Below are 19,042 nucleotides of genomic sequence, written 5' to 3'. Positions count from 1 at the left end.
CCAGCCTCTAGTTACTATGCCCCCAGCCTGTAGTTACTATGCCTTTAGTTACTATGCCCCCAGCCTTTAGTTACTATGCCCCCAGCCTTTAGTTACTATGCCTCTAGTTACTATGCCCCCAGCCTCTAGTTACTATGCCCCCAGCCTGTAGTTACTATGCCTTTAGTTACTATGCCCCCAGCCTTTAGTTACTATGCCCCCAGCCTTTAGTTACTATGGCCCAAGTCTCTAGTTACTATGCCTTTAGTTACTATGCCCCCAGCCTTTAGTTACTATGCCCCCATCCTTTAGTTACTATGCCCCCAGCCTCTAGTTACTATGCCCCCAGCCTTTAGTTACTATGCCCCCATCCTTTAGTTACTATGCCCCCAGCCTTTAGTTACTATGCCCCCAGCCTTTAGTTACTATGCCCCCAGCCTTTAGTTACTATGCCTTTAGTTACTATGCCCCCATCCTTTAGTTACTATGCCCCCAGCCTTTAGTTACTATGCCTCTAGTTACTATGCCCCCAGCCTCTAGTTACTATGCGCCCAGTCTTTAGTTACTATGCCCCCAGCCTTTAGTTACTATGGCCCCAGTCTCTAGTTACTATGGCCCCAGCCTTTAGTTACTATGCCCCCAGCCTTTAGTTACTATGCCCCCAGCCTTTAGTTACTATGCCCCCAGCCTCTAGTTACTATGCCACCAGTCTCTAGTTACTATGGCCCCAGCCTTTAGTTACTATGCCCCCAGCCTTTAGTTACTATGCCCCCAGCCTTTAGTTACTATGCCCCCAGTCTCTAGTTACTATGCCCCCAGCCTTTAGTTACTATGCCACCAGTCTCTAGTTACTATGCCCCCAGCCTTTAGTTACTATGCCCCCAGCCTTTAGTTACTATGGCCCCAGCCTTTAGTTACTATGGCCCCAGTCTCTAGTTACTATGTCCCCAGTCTCTAGTTACTATGCCCCCAGTCTCTAGTTACTATGTCCCCAGCCTTTAGTTACTATGCCCCCAGTCTCTGGAACAGCCTGCCAGAGAACCTGAGGGGGGGGGGCAGGAACTGTGGACATATTTAAAAGAGATCTTAAAACACACCTTTTTAACTTTGATTTTCCTTGGGGATCTTTTTAGTTTTTCAGATTTTATTGTTATTGTTGTTTATCTTATGTTTGTTGTGTAGTAAATATTTAGTTTTTATTTTTCATTGTTTTTTATTCATGTTTTCGTGTGAAGCACATTCTGTTTCATTCCATGTCTGAAATGTACTGTATAAATAAAGCTTGATTTGATTTGTAATGCATCATGACATGTTTGTTGCAATTCTGAGATCGCGAGTTACAAGAAAGCATTTCAACTCGCATGAATCACAACGATCAACAAAACAGTTGAAAATGCTATCTAGCCACAGCTATAACGGACAACCTAACAACGTGGATATGTAGAGTTCACATCATTTTTATATCTTTATTTAACTAGGCAAGTCAGTTAAGAACAAATTCTTATTTACAATGATGCCCTAGGAACAGTGGGTTAACTGCCTTGTTCAGGGGCAGAACGACAGATTTGTACCTTGTCAGCTACAGGGATTCGATCTTGCAACCTTCCGGTCACTAGTCCAACGCTCTAACCACTAGGCTACCTATACCTTTAGCACATGCAATTTTGGGGGAAAGCTGTAACCTCCAGGATCTTTGATGTTCTTTAGTCTATAGTAGCCTACTTTAAATTCACTTTTATGTCAGCACACTGCAGTTCCTCTAGGCAGGATGCCAGCAGGGATTGAGTTGTGTTGGCAGGAAAACAGCCCAGTGTATTGATGGCTTTCCCGTCCTACCAGGAAGCAGAGCGGATACGCTGATTGTCTGCAGACACAATACCCAAACAGTTTAGAAGTGATTTAAAGTACACAGAGAATTAAGGAAATCCTCCAAGGAAAGCCAGCGAAGCAGTTTTCAGATCACCACAAACAAATAAAAACTACGGTCAATAGTAAATTAGGCAACAAGCATCAATATAAACAATGCTATTTAAATTGCAACGTCTTGGTGGACAAAGACCATAGTGGAACGAGATAATATATTCTCTAAAAATAACTATAAAATCTAGACATTTTAAATTGGGCTAAATAATCATTACAAAAAACATAGCTACATAACTGAACAAATTGTTGCACAGGGTAAATAAATGCATCAACTCAACCGTTATAACATTATTATTTCAACATTAGCACAAACTTGTTAAAGTTGTAAAGCTCTTAACATATCTGTCAGATAAACTAAACATGCAGTGTGTGTGTGTGTGTGTGTGTGTTTGTTTAGACTATAGCTTGAATGTCCTGATAATCTACAAAGCTGATTAGTCTCGTTCCTTGTCTAGACAGTGATTCTTGACAGACATCATGACAGCCGTCAATAACTTTATGATATTATTATAGCGAAAATAAACGTACCTTCTGGTCAAAATAGCGTGTTTCATAGTTGATGACGGTGTCCTGAGCATTGAGGTCTGTAACCCCGCCATGCCTCGTCAAAAGTTGCGACTTGAGCGCAAACACATGAAAACAATAGAGCGATAAGATGAGAACGATGGACGTTATGACCGGTCTGGATACCGAAACGAATCCTCCAGACCTCATATCTGCAGTGGCCAGGACGATTCTACAGAACAACCTGTCTGAATAGTCTATATAAAGTGATCTGTGTGGGCTGCAGTCGCATGATGCAGCTGTGAGTAGGAAGGAGGAACCTAGTTAACATTTGTTGATGTTTCACTAAGAGGAAGTCAAGTTGCCAGTCAGCAAATCAAAAGTGCAGAGACAGTACAGTATGAAGAGAGGCTAAAACGGTTTATCCAATAGAAATCCCTTATTAGGCTTTTAGGCGACGCTCATGTGTAAAAGGACGTCATCGCGTCTGACGTTCGTATCCCGATGAACTGCGCATGTGCAAGCCGTCAAAAATCAAAGGCACTCCTTCAATATAAATGTGTTTTTTTAACGAAAATGAAAACGTGTCAGTGTATCACTTTCACGAGGTTGGAGTAATAACATGTTCAACGATTTAAGAAATTGTCTCGAATGTAAGTTGTGCCTTTAGATTAGGAGAAAATGAACAACTAAGGACGTATTGTTTCACTTCTCTCATTGACTTCTCAAACCCCAAACACCAGCATGATCTGTTTCACAAGCGTTCTCATAAATCTCGCGATGTTACGCTTCTGGGTTTAGAAACTCTGTGATGTCGTGCTTGTAGCAAATTGATGAACAATTAAGCTATCATGTGGCATTGATAAGATTCCTGCAAAATTATCTGCTTTTCATAGGCAAGTATTCATGGCGTGGTCGTTGTTATATAAACATGTTTTTTCCCCACTTTAATTTTTATGAACTGGTTCAATAATCATATCCTGCTGGTGAGTCAACTGTTTAATGTAGAAGGATTGTTTTTTAACTTGTTACAATATCCCTGTAACACCTAGAGAGTTGGCCATAGTTTTTGATGCTGTTCCATCTGGAACTCTCATGTTATTTAGAGGTGTAACCAGACCTCACCTTGTTGACCTGCCCTCCTAGAGAGTAACCAGACCTCACCTTGTTGACCTACCCTCCTAGAGAGTTCTCCATAGTCTCTGATGCTGTTCCATCTGGAACTCTCATGTTATTTAGAGGTGCAACCAGACCTCACCTTGTTGACCTGCCCTCCTAGAGAGTTCTCCATAGTCTCTGATGCTGTTCCATCTGGAACTCTCATGTTATTTAGAGGTGCAGCCAGACCTCACCTTGTTGACCTGCCCTCCTAGAGAGTTCTCCATAGTCTCTGATAATATTCCATCTGGAACTCTCATGTTATTTAGAGGTGCAGCCAGACCTCACCTTGTTGACCTGTCCTCCTAGAGAGTTCTCCATAGTCTCTGATAATATTCCATCTGGAACTCTCATGTTATTTAGAGGTGTAGCCAGACCTCACCTTGTTGACCTGCCCTCCTAGAGAGTTCTCCATAGTCTCTGATGCTATTCCATCTGGAACTCTCATGTTATTTAGAGGTGTAGCCAGACCTCACCTTGTTGACCTTCCCTCCTTAATCCAGTTGACCCTCCAATAGGGAAAATATGTTTCTCCTCGCTCCCTCAGAACAACAGATCTATACGTGCTTTATTTCAACGGGAGATTGTATCCATTCCTTATGTCACAACTTACTGGAATACATTGGTCACTAATATCTGTTGGGGAAAAAGTCTGGTTATTACCACACAAACACCTGCACGTTAACAAGTTGAAAGAGGTCTCTTTCAGAATGATCCATAAGTATTACCCTGTGAATCATTTCCTGAAGAAACTCATTAACATTGATTGTAATGTTTGTGTTGAGCCTCCAGAAACAGTTTCACATCTATTTTGGCATTGTCTACATGTAAAACAATTATGGAAAGATATTCACAGTTTTATAAATTGTTAATATTCTTGATGACTTTAGTTTTTTTAATGGGAGAATATGTTGCTCGGTTTCCTTAACCATAACAAAGATAAAGAAAAACTATTTTAGCTCATAAATCTAATTGTCCTAATGGAAAAATACATGTAAATTCACTAATAAAAAAAAAACACTCTTCCGTCTTTTCTATAAGGAATTGGAGAAGTACATTAAGACCTTAAGACCATTCTACATTCTTCTAATCAGAAAGCTGTTAAAACAATCAATATGTGTGTTCCTTTTAAGGTCTTTGTATAATCTGTCATTTGTTCTACACCGTAGCAGATGTTATCATTGTCTATTTATGTACTTATTGTATGTATACAGACTTTTCTACATTGGTAATAAAAATAACAACTTTTTTTTAAAATATATTTATATAGATTTTTAAATATATTTAAAAAATTAAAATAAAATGAAGCTATCATGTGAGAAGACATTGTGCCATGATGCTAGTTAATCTATGGACAGACTGGACAAAGATTACAAAGTAACAGTTGGTATATGTTGGAAAGGTTCTCATCTATGGACAGACTGAGCAAAGATTACAAAGTAACAGTTGGTATATGTTGGAAAGGTTCTCATCTATGGACAGACTGGACAAAGATTACAAAGTAACAGTTGGTATATGTTGGAAAGGTTCTCATCTATGGACAGACTGAGCAAAGATTACAAAGTAACAGTTGGTATATTTTGGAAAGGTTCTCATCTATGGACAGACTGGGCAAAGATTACAAAGTAACAGTTGGTATATGTTGGAAAGGTTCTCATCTATGGACAGACTGAGCAAAGATTACAAAGTAACAGTTGGTATATGTTGGAAAGGTTCTCATCTATGGACAGACTGGGCAAAGATTACAAAGTAACAGTTGGTATATGGTGGAAAGGTTCTCATCTATGGACAGACTGGACAAAGATTACAAAGTAACAGTTGGTATATGGTGGAAAGGTTCTCATCTATGGACAGACTGGGCAAAGATTACAAAGTAACAGTTGGTATATGTTGGAAAGGTTCTCAGTTACAATGTAGCCATTCATCACGAGTTGCGAAAATATAGATGCAAATGGAGCTGCTGTGTGTTGACACCATTGCGGTATAAAATAACAGATGTCACCTGCGGTGTATTCATCACCCATATTCTGTTGCAAAACGTTTCTTAAACAGAAGCAAACAAACCGAAACGGGGAGGGACCAACCTGAATTTGTCCAACAACAACAACAACAAAAAACCTGTCTGTTTAGACTAGTGATTACACACCATGTTAACATGTCACTTTACGATCGTTGTAAATGCTGTAACACATTTGGTTATACGCAGTGCATTTGGTAGGCAAGACCTTCTCAAATGCTCCCGTTCATATATACAGTCATTGTGCTGCAGATAGAAATATTATGTATTGTAATGACCTGACTAGATCATAAAGGAACTATTGTCCAGACAGAGGATTTGAGTTTACGAATTGACGGTTTATTAACCCAACTTTACACAGGCTACTGTTTGGCCGTGGCCCACGCCAAATAAATAAAAGATAACCCACAAGCCAACAGTGACCGTCTCTTGTGAAGGCCAGACATAAGAGAGAGAACAATGGCTAAACCTGGTCTTAACTTCCAATGCTCCACCCCCCTGCCCCACCCCCTCCACGCCACTCCACCAACCGCCAGGATGCCCGGCATCAGAACATTCCAGGCATTCCCGTGATTGACAGATAGCAGGTTGATTGGCATGTCGGACCCCGCGAACACAGGGTACTGGTAAGTACAACACAACCACCTACTAGCCGAACACATAACACACAGCTGTCTATGCGGGTCGCTACAGTATAGAACCAGCATGATTCTATTTCAAGTGGAGGAGTCATTCAACTATCATTATTATTTTATGAAACATTTTGGACCAGGTGTATCAGTTGAAGTACAGAATTCACACAAATAACATTTCCTGATACCTTGCTGATGTTATTTCTATTTGAGGATAAATTACAAATCATGAAATTAACATCATTATTCAACTATAAAAAATCGACATTAAACTTGCAGTTCACTATTTTACAACTTGATGTTAGATGGCGTCTCACCCTGAAAATAGTCTATGGGCCTGGAGAAACTGTAATCCATGGTTCGGTTTACTTTAAAAAGCTATTACAAACTTCAGCAGAAATGAGCCACCGCTAGCAGAAACATCCCTGACCCTCGAAGGAGGGGGAGACGACGCTATAAAGGCCTGTGTGTTGGGTACCTGATGAACCTACAGAAAATCAAATCAAATGTATTTATATAGCCCTTCTTACATCAGCTGATATCTCAAAGTGCTGTACAGAAACCCAGCCTAAAACCCCCCAAACAGCAAGCAATGCAGGTGTAGAAGTACGGTGGCTAGGAAAAACTCCCTAGAAAGGCCAAAACCTAGGAAGAAACCTAGAGAGGAACCAGGCTACGAGGGGTGGCCAGTCCTCTTCTGGCTGTGCCGGGTGGAGATTATAACAGAACATGGCCAAGATGTTCAAATGTTCATAAATGACCAGCATGGTCGAATAATAATAATCACAGGCAGAACAGTTGAAACTGGAGCAGCAGCACGGCCAGGTGGACTGGGGACAGCAAGGAGTCATCATGTCAGGTAGATTTGATTTGATTTTGATCTGACTTGTAGACTATGTGTGGAAGCCAGGAGATTCTCTGGTCGGATGAAACCAAGATTTAACTCTTTGGCCTGAATGCCATGCGTCACGTCATGAGAAAACCTGGCACCATCCCTACGGTGAAGCATGGTGGTGGCAGCATCATACTGTTGGGATTTTTTTCAGCAGCAGGGACTGGGAGACTAGTCAGGATCGAGGGAAAGATAAATGGAGCAAAGTACTGAGAGATCCTTGATGAAAACCTGCTACAGCGTGGGTTCACCTTCCAACAGGACATGGACCCTAAGAACACAGCCAAGACAATGCAAGAGTGGGTTCACCTTCCAACAGGACAAGGACCCTAAGAACACAGGCAAGACAATGCAAGTCGGGACAAGTCTCTAAATGTCCTTGACCCAGCCAGAGCCCAGACTTAAACCCGATCTAACATCTCTGGAAAGACCTGAAAATAGCTGTGCAGCAACGCTCCCCATCCAACCTGACAGAGCTTGAGAGAATCCGCAGAGAAAAATGGGAGAAACTCCCCAAATACAGGTGTGCCAAGCTTGTAGCGTCATACCCAAGAAGACTTGAGGCTGTAATCGCTGCCAAAGATGCTTCGACAAAGTACTGAGTAAAGGGTCTGAATACTTATGTGATATTTCAGTTTTAAAGGTTTTATAAATTTGCTAAAAATGTCTAAAAACCTGTTTTTGCTTCGTCATTATGGGGTATTGTCTGTAGATTGATGAGTAAAAACAACAATTGAATCCATTTTAGAATAAGACTGTAACGTAACAAGATGTATCAACATATCTATCTACCTCCATTACCTCGTACCCCTGCACATTGACTCAGTACTGGTACCCCATGTATATAGCCAAGTTATTACCTCGTACCCCTGCACATCGACTCAGTACTGGTACTGTATATAGCCAAGTTATTACCTCGTACCCCTGCACATCGACTCAGTACTGGTACCCCATGTATATAGCCAAGTTATTACCTCGTACCCCTGCACATCGACTCAGTACTGGTACCCCATGTATATAGCCAAGTTATTACCTCGTACCCCTGCACATCGACTCAGTACTGGTACCCCATGTATATAGCCAAGTTATTACCTCGTACCCCTGCACATCGACTCAGTACTGGTACCCCATGTATATAGCCAAGTTATCGGTACTCATTGTGATTTTTATTTTACATTTTAGTCAGCAGATGCTCTCTTATCCAGAACGACTTAGAGGATTTAAGTGCTTTGCTCAAGGGCACAACTACACATTTTTCACCTAGTCAGCTCTGGGATTCGAACCAGTGACCTTTCGGTTACCAGTCAAGTTATCTCAACCGCTACCTGCTCCTCGTGTTATTATTTTTATATTATTTATCTTTATTTTCTCTCTACATTGTTGGGAAGGATCCGTAAGTCAGCATGTCTAACCCACATTTGCTTCGCTTTTCAAAAGATAGCTCGTTGGACTGTGTGTGTGTGTGTGTGTGTGTGTGTGTGTGTGTGTGTGTGTGTGTGTGTGTGTGTGTGTGTGTGTGTGTAGGATAGGACACCTACACCACTCGATGTCACAGGAAGGCCAACAAAAATCATCAAGGACAACAACCACCCGAGCCACTGCCTGTTCGCCCCGCTATCATCCAGAAGGCGAGGTCAGTACAGGTGCATCAAAGCTAGTCAGACACTGTCACACAGTGGCGGTTCTAGCTTGTATGGCTCCCTGGGCGAACTCCCACTTTAGCCCCCCCCAAATTATTACACCACCACTACTACTTGCTAACAAAAAACATAAATACAACTAAATTCCATAAATCCTATATCACACAAATATAATAACACACTTATACAGAAGAGAGCCTGATTATTACACTATTGCGCTTCAAAAGAAGAAACACACAAACTAAGTTGCACAACTTCCATCTGAACCCTGACCTTGATCTTGCCTTCCTTGATGCAAAGTCCTCAATTACATCGTCACAAGAAATCTGCCCAGCAATTACATGGTTAATACTGACGACAGCAAGGCCACTAAGGCGTTCCTGTGACATGGTGGACCTCAGGTAGGATTTGATGAGCTTCAGCTTTGAAAGGCTCCTCTCTGCTTCAGCTACGGTCACCGGAAGAGTTATTCTGAGAGGAAATTCTGAGAGCAGTTAGAGAACAGATACATTTCTGAGATCTCTCTTTCATCTATAAATATCAGCAGCTCAAGCAGGGTCATGGTCTTCCGGTGTTCTTCCGGCAAGTTCTTCAGTTCCTGTGCCAGCTCTCTGCCATCCAAGTCTGAGTGTTCTTCATAGTGCAGTGTCTAAGACTAATTCCTCATTTGAGAGACTTTGGAAGGTTGACAGCACTCCAAACTTCTCTCCCACAGTTTCCAATGTGGAAAATCTTTCCTGAACGGCTGAGGTTGCAGCATCAACAACAAAATTGAAAAAATGTTCACCTCCAGCTTCTTCAGGGCATCACTCAAAGGCTCATCAAATGATTCATATGAAAAGTGTCCCGCTTTGTGGACCTCAAGCCTTTTTTGTTGTGGAACGACCTCGACATTCAAACCCTCGCAAGTTTCCTTGGCTGACGTTTGTGCTTTAGCAAGTTTCCTTGGCTGACGTTTGTGCTTTAGCAAGTTTCCTTGGCTGACGTTTGTGCTTTAGCAAGTTTCCTTGGCTGACGTTTGTGCTTTAGCAAGTTTCCTTGGCTGACGTTTGTGCTTTAGCAAGTTTCCTTGGCTGACGTTTGTTCTTTAGCAAGTATCCTTGGCTGACGTTTGTGCTTTAGCAAGTTTCCTTGGCTGACGTTTGTGCTTTAGCAAGTATCCTTGGCTGACGTTTGAACAGTCATAAAGCTCGTTGCCCTGTAGCTGCTGAGAAGACTGACTGCAACATCCACTTGCATCCTGGGAGACGGCATCAGCTTGCTCACATGTTGGATCTGGCTCAAGATGTCACGTGACGCGCAAAATGAGCGATAGAAAACCGATTGCGCAAATGTCACCATTCCAATGTTTTTTTGTGCGGGGCCCCCCCGTGCCGCCCCGACAAGATGCCGCCCTGGCTGCCCATGTCACCTATGCCTAAATCCGCCACTGCAGCGTTACTAGATGGCTACCACCCTGTTACTCAACCCTGCACCTTAGAGGCTGCTGCCCTATATACATAGACATGGAATCACTGGTCACTTTAATCATGTTTACATATTGCTTAACTCATTTCATATGTATGTACTGTGTTCTATTCTACTGTATTTTAGTCAATGTCACTCCGACATTGCTGGTCCTAATATATATGTATATTTCTTAACTCCATTATTTGACTTTAGATTTGTGTGTATTGTTGTGAATTGTTAAGATATTACTGCACTGTTGGACCTAGGAACACAAGCATTTCGCTAGACCCGCAATAACATCTGCTAAATATGTGTATGTGACCAATAACATTTGATTTGTTGTTCCCGTTAGTACCACCGCACGGTAAAGCAACGCCAGTGTTGAAAATATCGAACGCATGAGGTACACAGAACGCACCGCCAAAGTAGAGTGTTGGACTGCTCATTTAAAAATGAATTACTTCCGCCGGAACGCAAAGAGTTTGATACATTTGGTGGACATGGGGCGTTAGTCTATACCTGTTGTTTCCGAAGCATGTGTGACAAGTGATTTGATTTCAAGTGATTTAGGCATTATCCTTTTAATATTGTCAAAATCATGTTTGTCATGAAATTTGACATTTTCACATTTCCCCATCACTTCCATAGATTTGTAGTTAGTGGTGGCTAAAGTTAGCTGAAGTTTGTCATGGCTGTTTGAAAAAAACGGAACCATGCACTACAGTTTCTCCTGGCCCATAGACTGTTTTCAGGGTGAGACGCCATCTAACATTAAGTTGTAAAATAATGAACGACAGTTTAAATTGGAATAATCATTGCAAAAAAACATACATAACTGTGAACAAATTGTTGCACAGGTAAATAAATGCATCAACTCAACCGTTATAACATTATTACAACTTGTTAAAGTTTTAAAGCTCTTAACATATCTGTCAGATAAACTAAACATGCAGTGTGTGTGTGTGTGTGTGTGTGTGTGTGTTTGTTTAGACTATAGCTTGAATGTCCTGATAATCTACAAAGCTGATTAGTCTCGTTCCTTGTCTAGACAGTGATTCTTGACAGACATCATGACAGCCGTCAATAACTTTATGATATTATTATAGCGAAAAGAAACGTACCTTCTGGTCAAAATAGCGTGTTTCATAGTTGATGACGGCGTCCTGAGCATTGAGGTCTGTAACCCCGCCATGCCTCGTCAAAAGTTGCGACTTGAGCGCAAACACATGAAAACAATAGAGCGATAAGATGAGAACGATGGACGTTATGACCGGTCTGGATACCGAAACGAATCCTCCAGACCTCATATCTGCAGTGGCCAGGACGATTCTACAGAACAACCTGTCTGAATAGTCTATATAAAGTGATCTGTGTGGGCTGCAGTCGCATGATGCAGCTGTGAGTAAGAAGGAGGAACCTAGTTAACATTTGTTGATGTTTCACTAAGAGGAAGTCAAGTTGCCAGTCAGCATGCAAGTCACACGTCGATGAACAATTAAGCTATCATGTGAAAAGACTTTGTGCCATGATGCAAATTAATTTATGGACAGACTGGGCAAAGATTACAAAGTAACAGTTGGTATATGTTGGAAAGGTTCTCAGTTACAATGTAGCCATTCATCACGAGTTGCGAAAATATAGATGCAAATGGAGCTGCTGCGTTTACGCCTGGAGCATATTCATTACGTAGATTCCGTTGTAAAACGTTTCTTAAACGGAAAGAAACGGGGAGAGACCTACCTGAATGTTTCCAATAGAAACTCTCGGTTTAGTTGCAATTGCAACTATCTGGACTAATGATTAAACCCCAGGTTGACACTTCACCTTATTATTGTCTTAAATGATAAAAAACATTCAGTTTACCTCAGTGCATTTGGTAGGCATGACGTTCTCAAATGCTCCAGTGCATTGGTAGGCATGACGTTCTCAAATGCTCCAGTGCATTCGGTAGGCATGACATTCTCATGCTCCAGTGCATTAGGTAGGCATGACGTTCTCATGCTCCAGTGCATTAGGTAGGCATGACGTTCTCATGCTCCAGTGCATTAGGTAGGCATGACGTTCTCATGCTCCAGTGCATTCGGTAGGCATGACGTTCTCATGCTCCAGTGCATTAGGTAGGCATGACGTTCTCATGCTCCAGTGCATTGGGTAGGCATGACGTTCTCATGCTCCAGTGCAGACCCCTTCCCTTTTTACACAGTGTGTTAAATATTTTTTCCCTTCACACAATAACACATAATGACAAAGCGAAAACAGGTTTTTAGATTTTTTTTCTTGAAATGTAATTATTATTTTTTTCATAGAAATGCCTTATTTACATAAGTACTCAGACCCTTTGCTATGAGTCACATGTGCCGAATACAACAGGTGTAGGTAGACCTTACAGTGAAATGCTTACTTACGACCCCTAACCAACAATGCAGTTTAAAATATATGGATAACAATAATAGAGCGTAATCACACAGTCTTCCGGAACTGCTGGTGCTCTCATGCATGTTTCAGTGTTATTTGCCTCGAAGCGAGCATAGACCTAATTTAGCTCGTCTGGTAGGCTCGTGTCACTGGGCAGCTCTCGGCTGTGCTTCCCTTTGTAGTCTATAATGGTTTGCAAGCCCTGCCTCATCCGACGAGCGTCAGAGCCAGTGTAATACGATTCGACCTTAGTCCTGTATCAACACTTTGCCTGTTTGATGGTTCGTCGGAGGGCATAGCTGGATCTTATACGTTTCCCGCTCCTTGAAAGCGGCAGCTCTGAGCCTTTAGCTCAGTGTGGATGTTCCCTGTAATCCATGGCTTCTGGTTGGGGTATGTATGTAAGGTCACTGTGGTGGGGACGTCATCGATGCACTTATTGATGAAGCCAATGACTGATGTGGTGTTCTCCTCAATGCCATTGGATGAATCCCAGAACATATTCCAGTCTGTGCTAGCAAAACAGTCCTGTAGCTTAGTATCTGCTTCATCTGACCACTTTTTAATAGACGAGTCACTGGTGCTTCCTGATTTCATTTTTGCTTGTAAGCAGGAATCAGGAGGATAGAATTATTGTCAGATTTGGCAAATGGAGGGCGAGGGAGATCTTTGTATGTGTCTCTGTGTGTGGAGTAAAGGTGGTCCAGAGTTTTGTTTCCATCTGGTTCCACATTTAACATGCTGATAGAAATTTGGTAAAACGGATTTAAGTTTCCCTGCATTAAAGTCCCCGGCTACTAGGAGCGCCACCTCTTGGTGAGCGTTTTCTTGTTTGCTTACGGCGGAATACAGCTCATTCAATGCTGTCTTAGTGCCAGCCTCAGTCTGTAGTGGTATGTAAACAGCTACAAAAATACAGATGAAAACTCTCTCGGTAGATAGTGTGGTCTACAGCTTATCATGAGATACTCTACCTCAGGTGAGCAACTCAGAGCAGCTCGAGACTTCCTTAGATATCGTGCACCAGCTGTTATTTACAAAAATACATAGTTGGCCGCCCCTTGTCTTACCAGACGCCGCTGTTCTATCCTGCCGGTACAGGGTATAACCAGCCAGCTGTATGTTGATAGTGTCGTCAGTCAGACACACCTCCGTGAAGCACAAGATATTACAGTTTTGAATGTCCCGTTGGTAGTTTAATCTTCCTGGTAGGTCATCAATTTTATTCTCCAAAGATTGTACGTTTGCTAACAGAATGGAAGGAAATGGAGGTTTATTCAATCGAATTCTACGAATTCTCAGAAGGCAGCCCGCCCTCTGGCCCCTTTTTCTCCGCTTCCTCTTCACGCAAATCACGGGGATCTGGGCCTCTTCCCGAGAAAGCAGTATATCGTTCGCGTTAGGCTCGTCAGACTCCTTAAAAGAAAGAAAAACGATTCTGCCAGTCCATGGTGAGTAATCACAGTCCTGATGTCCTGATGTTATTTCCGGTCATAAGAGACGGTAGCAGCAACATTATGTATAAAATAAGTAAAATAATAAGTTACAAACAATGCAAATAAACAAACAAAAAAACACAATCGGTTGGGGACACGTAAAACGGCAGCCTTTTTTTCCGACGACATTGATCATTCTTGATGTTTCTACAACCTGATTGGAGTCCGCCTGTAGCTAATTCAATTGATTGGACATGATTTGAAAAGGCACACACCTGTCTACATAAGGTCCCACAGTTTATAGTGCATGTCAGAGTAAAAACCAAGCCATGGGGTCGAAGGAATTGTCCGTAGAGGTCCGAGACAGGATTGCGTCGAGGCACAGATCTGGGGAAGAGTAGCAAAACATTTCTGCAGCATTGAAGGTCCCCAAGAACACAGTGGCCTCCATCATTCTTAAATGGAAGAAGTTTGGAACTACCAAGACTCTTCCAAGAGCTGGCCACCCGGCCAAACTGAGCAATCAGGGGAGAAGGGCCTTTGTCAGGGAGGTGATCAAGAACCTGATGGTCACTCTGACAGAGTTCCTCTGGAGATGGGAGAACCTTCTAGAAGGACGACCATCTCTGCAGCACTCCACCAATCAGGCCTTTATGGTAGAGTGATGGAAGCCACTCCTCAGTAAAAGGCACATGACAGCCCGCTTGGAGTTTCCCAAAAGGCACCTAAAGAACTCTCAGACCATAAGAAACAAGATTCTCTGGTCTGATGAAACCAAGATTGAACTCCTTGGCCTGAATGCCAAGTGTCCCATCTGGAGGAAACCTGGCCTCATCCCTACGGTGAAGCATTGTGGTGGCAGCATCATGCTGTGGGGATGTTTTTCAGCGACAGGGACTGGGAAACTAGTCAGAATCGAGGGAAAGATGAACGGAGCGAAGTACAGAGAGATCCTTAATGTAAACCTGCTCCAGAACGCTCAGGACCTCAGACTGGGGGGAAGGTTCAACTTCCAACAGGACAACGACCCTAGGCACACAGCCAACAACGCAGGAGTGGCTTCGGGATAAGTCTCTGAATGTCCTTGAATGGCCCAGCCAGACCCCCGACTTGAACCCGATCAAACTTTCTAAATGCACTGTATACAAGGAAAGGGGGATAACTAGTCAGTTGCACAACTGAATGCATTCAACCGAAATGTGTCTTTCGCATTTAACCCAACCCCTCTGAATAAGAGAGGTGTAGCGGGCTGCCTTAGTTGATGTCCATGTCGTCGGCGCCCGGGGAGAAGCTGTTGTTAGGGAGAAACTGTCATCTCTGTTGTTAGGAAGAAACTGTCATCTCTGTTGTTAGGAAGAAACTGTCATCTCTGTTGTTAGGGAGAAACTGTCATCTCCGTTGTTAGGGAGAAACTGTCTTCTCCGTTGTTAGGGAGAAACTGTCATCTCCGTTGTTAGGGAGAAACTGTCTTCTCCGTTGTTAGGGAGAAACTGTCATCTCCGTTGTTAGGGAGAAACTGTCATCTCTGTTGTTAGGGAGAATCTGTCATCTCCGTTGTTAGGGAGAAACTGTCATCTCTGGTTTAGTTTTCTTCAAACAGCCATTACTGTCACGCCCGCTCCCCTTCCGTGGCGCTCGAGGGCGCCAGCCATTAGTGTCACGCCTGCTCCCCTTCCCTGGCTCTCGAGGGCACCAGCCATTACAGTCACGCCTGCTCCCCTTCCCTGGCTCTCGAGGGCACCAGCCATTACAGTCACGCCTGCTCCCCTTCCCTTGCGCTCGAGGGCGCCAGCCATTACTGTCACGCCTGCTCCCCTTCCCTGGCGCTCGAGGGCGCCAGGCTACCCATTATACGCAGCTGTTACCTTCATTACGCGCAGCTGCGCTGTGACGCTCGTCGTTGGAATGAGGTGAGGACCAAAGCGCAGCGTGGTAAAGTGTTCATCATTATATTTATTAAACCGAGAACACTAAACAAAATAACAAAGGAGAAACGAAACAGTTCTGTAAGGTGACAGACACACAACAGAAAATAAATCACCCACAACTCAAAGGAGAAACCAGGATACCTAAGTATGGTTCTCAATCAGGGACAACGATTGACAGCAGCCTCTGATTGAGAACCATACCAGGCCAAACACAGAAATACCAAATTATAGAAAAAAGAACATAGACTGCCCACCCCAACTCACGCCCTGACAATACTAAAACAAAGACATAACAAAGGAACTAAGGTCAGAACATGACATGCGTTCATTGGACTCACCTGGACTCCCTCACTGTTGATTGCCCCCGTGTATATCTATATATATATATATATATATATCTGTTCCTCTGTGTTGTTCCCTGTATGTCTACTCTGTTGTTCCCTGTATGTCTGTGTTGTTCCCTGTATGTCTACTCCTCTGTGTTGTTCCCTGTATGTCTACTCTGTTGTTCCCTGTATGTCTGTGTTGTTCCCTGTATGTCTACTCCTCTGTGTTGTTCCCTGTATGTCTGCTCCTCTGTGTTGTTCCCTGTATGTCTGTGTTGTTCCCTGTATGTCTACTCCTCTGTGTTGTTCCCTGTATGTCTACTCCTCTGTGTTGTTCCCTGCATGTCTACTCTGTTGTTCCCTGTATGTCTGTGTTGTTCCCTGTATGTCTACTCCTCTGTGTTGTTCCCTGTATGTCTGCTCCTCTGTGTTGTTCCCTGTATGTCTGTGTTGTTCCCTGTATGTCTGTCCTTCTGTGTTGTTCCCTGTATTTCTGTGTTGTTCCCTGTATGTCTGTCCTTCTGTGTTGTTCCCTGTATGTCTGCTCCGTGTTGTTCCCTGTATGTCAGCACCGTGTTGTTCCCTGTATGTCTGTGTTGTTCCCTGTATGTCTACTCCTCTGTGTTGTTCCCTGTATGTCTGCTCCTCTGTGTTGTTCCCTGTATGTCTGTGTTGTTCCCTGTATGTCTACTCCTCTGTGTTGTTCCCTGTATGTCTGTGTTGTTCCCTGTATGTCTACTCCTCTGTGTTGTTCCCTGTATGTCTGCTCCTCTGTGTTGTTCCCTGTATGTCTGAGTTGTTCCCTGTATGTCTACTCCTCTGTGTTGTTCCCTGTATGTCAGCTCCGTGTTGTTCCCTGTATGTCTGTGTTGTTCCCTGTATGTCTACTCCTCTGTGTTGTTCCCTGTATGTCTGCTCCTCTGTGTTGTTCCCTGTATGTCTGTGTTGTTCCCTGTATGTCTGCTCCGTGTTGTTCCCTGTATGTCTGTGTTGTTGTCTGTATCTGTGTTGTTCCCAGTATGCCTGTGTTGTTCCCTGTATGTCTGTGTTGTTCCCTGTATGTCTGTCCTTCTGTGTTGTTCCCTGTATTTCTGTGTTGTTCCCTGTATGTCTACTCCTCTGTTGTTCCCTGTATGTCTGCTCCTCTGTGTTGTTCCCTGTATGTCTGTGTTGTTCCCTGTATGTCTGCTCCTCTGTGTTGTTCCCTGTATGTCTGTGTTGTTCCCTGTATGTCTGCTCCGTGTTGTTCCCTGTATGTCTGCTCCGTGTTGTTCCCTGTATGCCTGTGTTGTTCCCTGTATGTCTACTCCTCTGTGTTGTTCCCTGTATGTCTGCTCCGTGTTGTTCCCTGTATGTCTGTGTTGTTCCCTGTATGTTTGCTCCGTGTTGTTCCCTGTATGTCTGTGTTGTTGTATGTATCTGTGTTGTTCCCTGTATGTCTGTGTTGTTCCCTGTATGTCTGCTCTGTGTTGTTCCCTGTATGTCTGTGTTGTTCCCTGTATGTCTACTCCTCTGTGTTGTTCCCTGTATGTATGTGTTGTTCCCTGTATGTCTGCTCCGTGTTGTTCCCTGTATGTCTGTGTTGTTGTCTGTATCTGTGTTGTTCCCTGTATGTCTGTGTTGTTCCCTGTATGTCTGCTCCTCTGTGTTGTTCCCAGTATTGTTTGTCGTGTTTATGTCCAGACGTGGTTCCTGTTCCATGTCCGTCTGTATTAAATGGGTGATTCCCTGTACCTGCGTTGGGCCGCAGAATTACAAACTTCAGCTAACTTTAGCAACGCTAGCTACAAATCTATGTAAGTGATGGGGGGGGGGGGGGGGGGGGGGGAGGCCGAATCACCTTTAAGTATAATCAAACCAAATATGAGTTGATTTCAGGTGATTTGGACAGTATTTTTTTTAGTGGTCATGAACCGTCAAAATTGTGTTTTTCATAAAATGGTTTATTTCGTGCTCACAGGCACCCATCACTTCCATAGATGTTTAGTTGTAAAATAGTGAACGACTTCCTTTAAATGATCATTAAAATTACCATTTGCAAAAACGGATGAGTCAGAAACATGAGTCATGTTTAGTGATGATTATTTAATGTACCACAGGATAGCCTTAGGGATTATTTTGTACACATAAAATAAAAAAATGGTCATATCCAAATTAAATGTAACATCCTGATGCTTCTCTGTTTCTCAACTGTATTCTATTGAAGGTTTACTGTATTCTATTGAAGGTTTTTACTGTATTCTATTGAAGGTTTTTACTGTATTCTATTGAAGGTTTTTACTGTATTCTATTGAAGGTTTTTACTGTATTCTATTGAAGGTTTTTACTATATTCTATTGAAGGTTTTTACTGTATTCTATTGAAGGTTTTTACTGTATTCTATTGAAGGTTTTTACTGTATTCTATTGAAGTATTGTACTGTATTCTATTGAAGGTTTTTACTGTATTCTATTGAAGTATTGTACTGTATTCTATTGAAGGTTTTTACTGTATTCTATTGAAGGTTTTTACTGTATTCTATTGAAGTATTGTACTGTATTCTATTGAAGGTTTTTACTGTATTCTATTGAAGGTTTTTACTGTATTCTATTGAAGGTTTTTACTGTATTCTATTGAAGGTTTTTTACTGTATTCTATTGAAGTATTGTACTGTATTCTATTGAAGTATTGTACTGTATTCTATTGAAGGTTTTTACTGTATTCTATTGAAGGTTTTTACTGTATTCTATTGAAGGTTTTTACT

At 42.5% G+C, this 19,042-nt stretch overlaps 1 protein-coding gene across 2 annotated transcripts in view; it reads right to left on the bottom strand.

Moving 5' to 3' along the window:
* prcp (prolylcarboxypeptidase (angiotensinase C)) overlaps nucleotides 1–11,842 on the bottom strand; it is a 74,730-nt gene extending 62,888 nt beyond the window's left edge. Inside the window, exon 1 of one of the 2 annotated variants that reach the window (XM_090224044.1) lies at nucleotides 11,316–11,842. In XM_090224044.1, the coding sequence (XP_090080170.1) occupies nucleotides 11,316–11,501 (186 nt within the window). In that variant the 5' untranslated portion in view covers nucleotides 11,502–11,842. Of the gene's footprint in view, nucleotides 1–2,430; nucleotides 3,134–11,315 lie in introns of those variants that run through there. The other variant, XM_090224043.1, reaches the window with a different exon arrangement.
* Between the last annotated feature and the right edge of the window lie 7,200 nt (nucleotides 11,843–19,042).

The sequence above is a fragment of the Oncorhynchus mykiss genome, chromosome 27 (assembly GCF_057628025.1).
Source record: "Oncorhynchus mykiss isolate SJ-2025 chromosome 27, ASM5762802v1, whole genome shotgun sequence".
Classification (NCBI taxonomy): domain Eukaryota; kingdom Metazoa; phylum Chordata; class Actinopteri; order Salmoniformes; family Salmonidae; genus Oncorhynchus; species Oncorhynchus mykiss.
The sequence above is the reverse complement of the archived record's forward strand: the minus strand, read 5'-3'. Positions and strand labels throughout refer to the sequence as shown.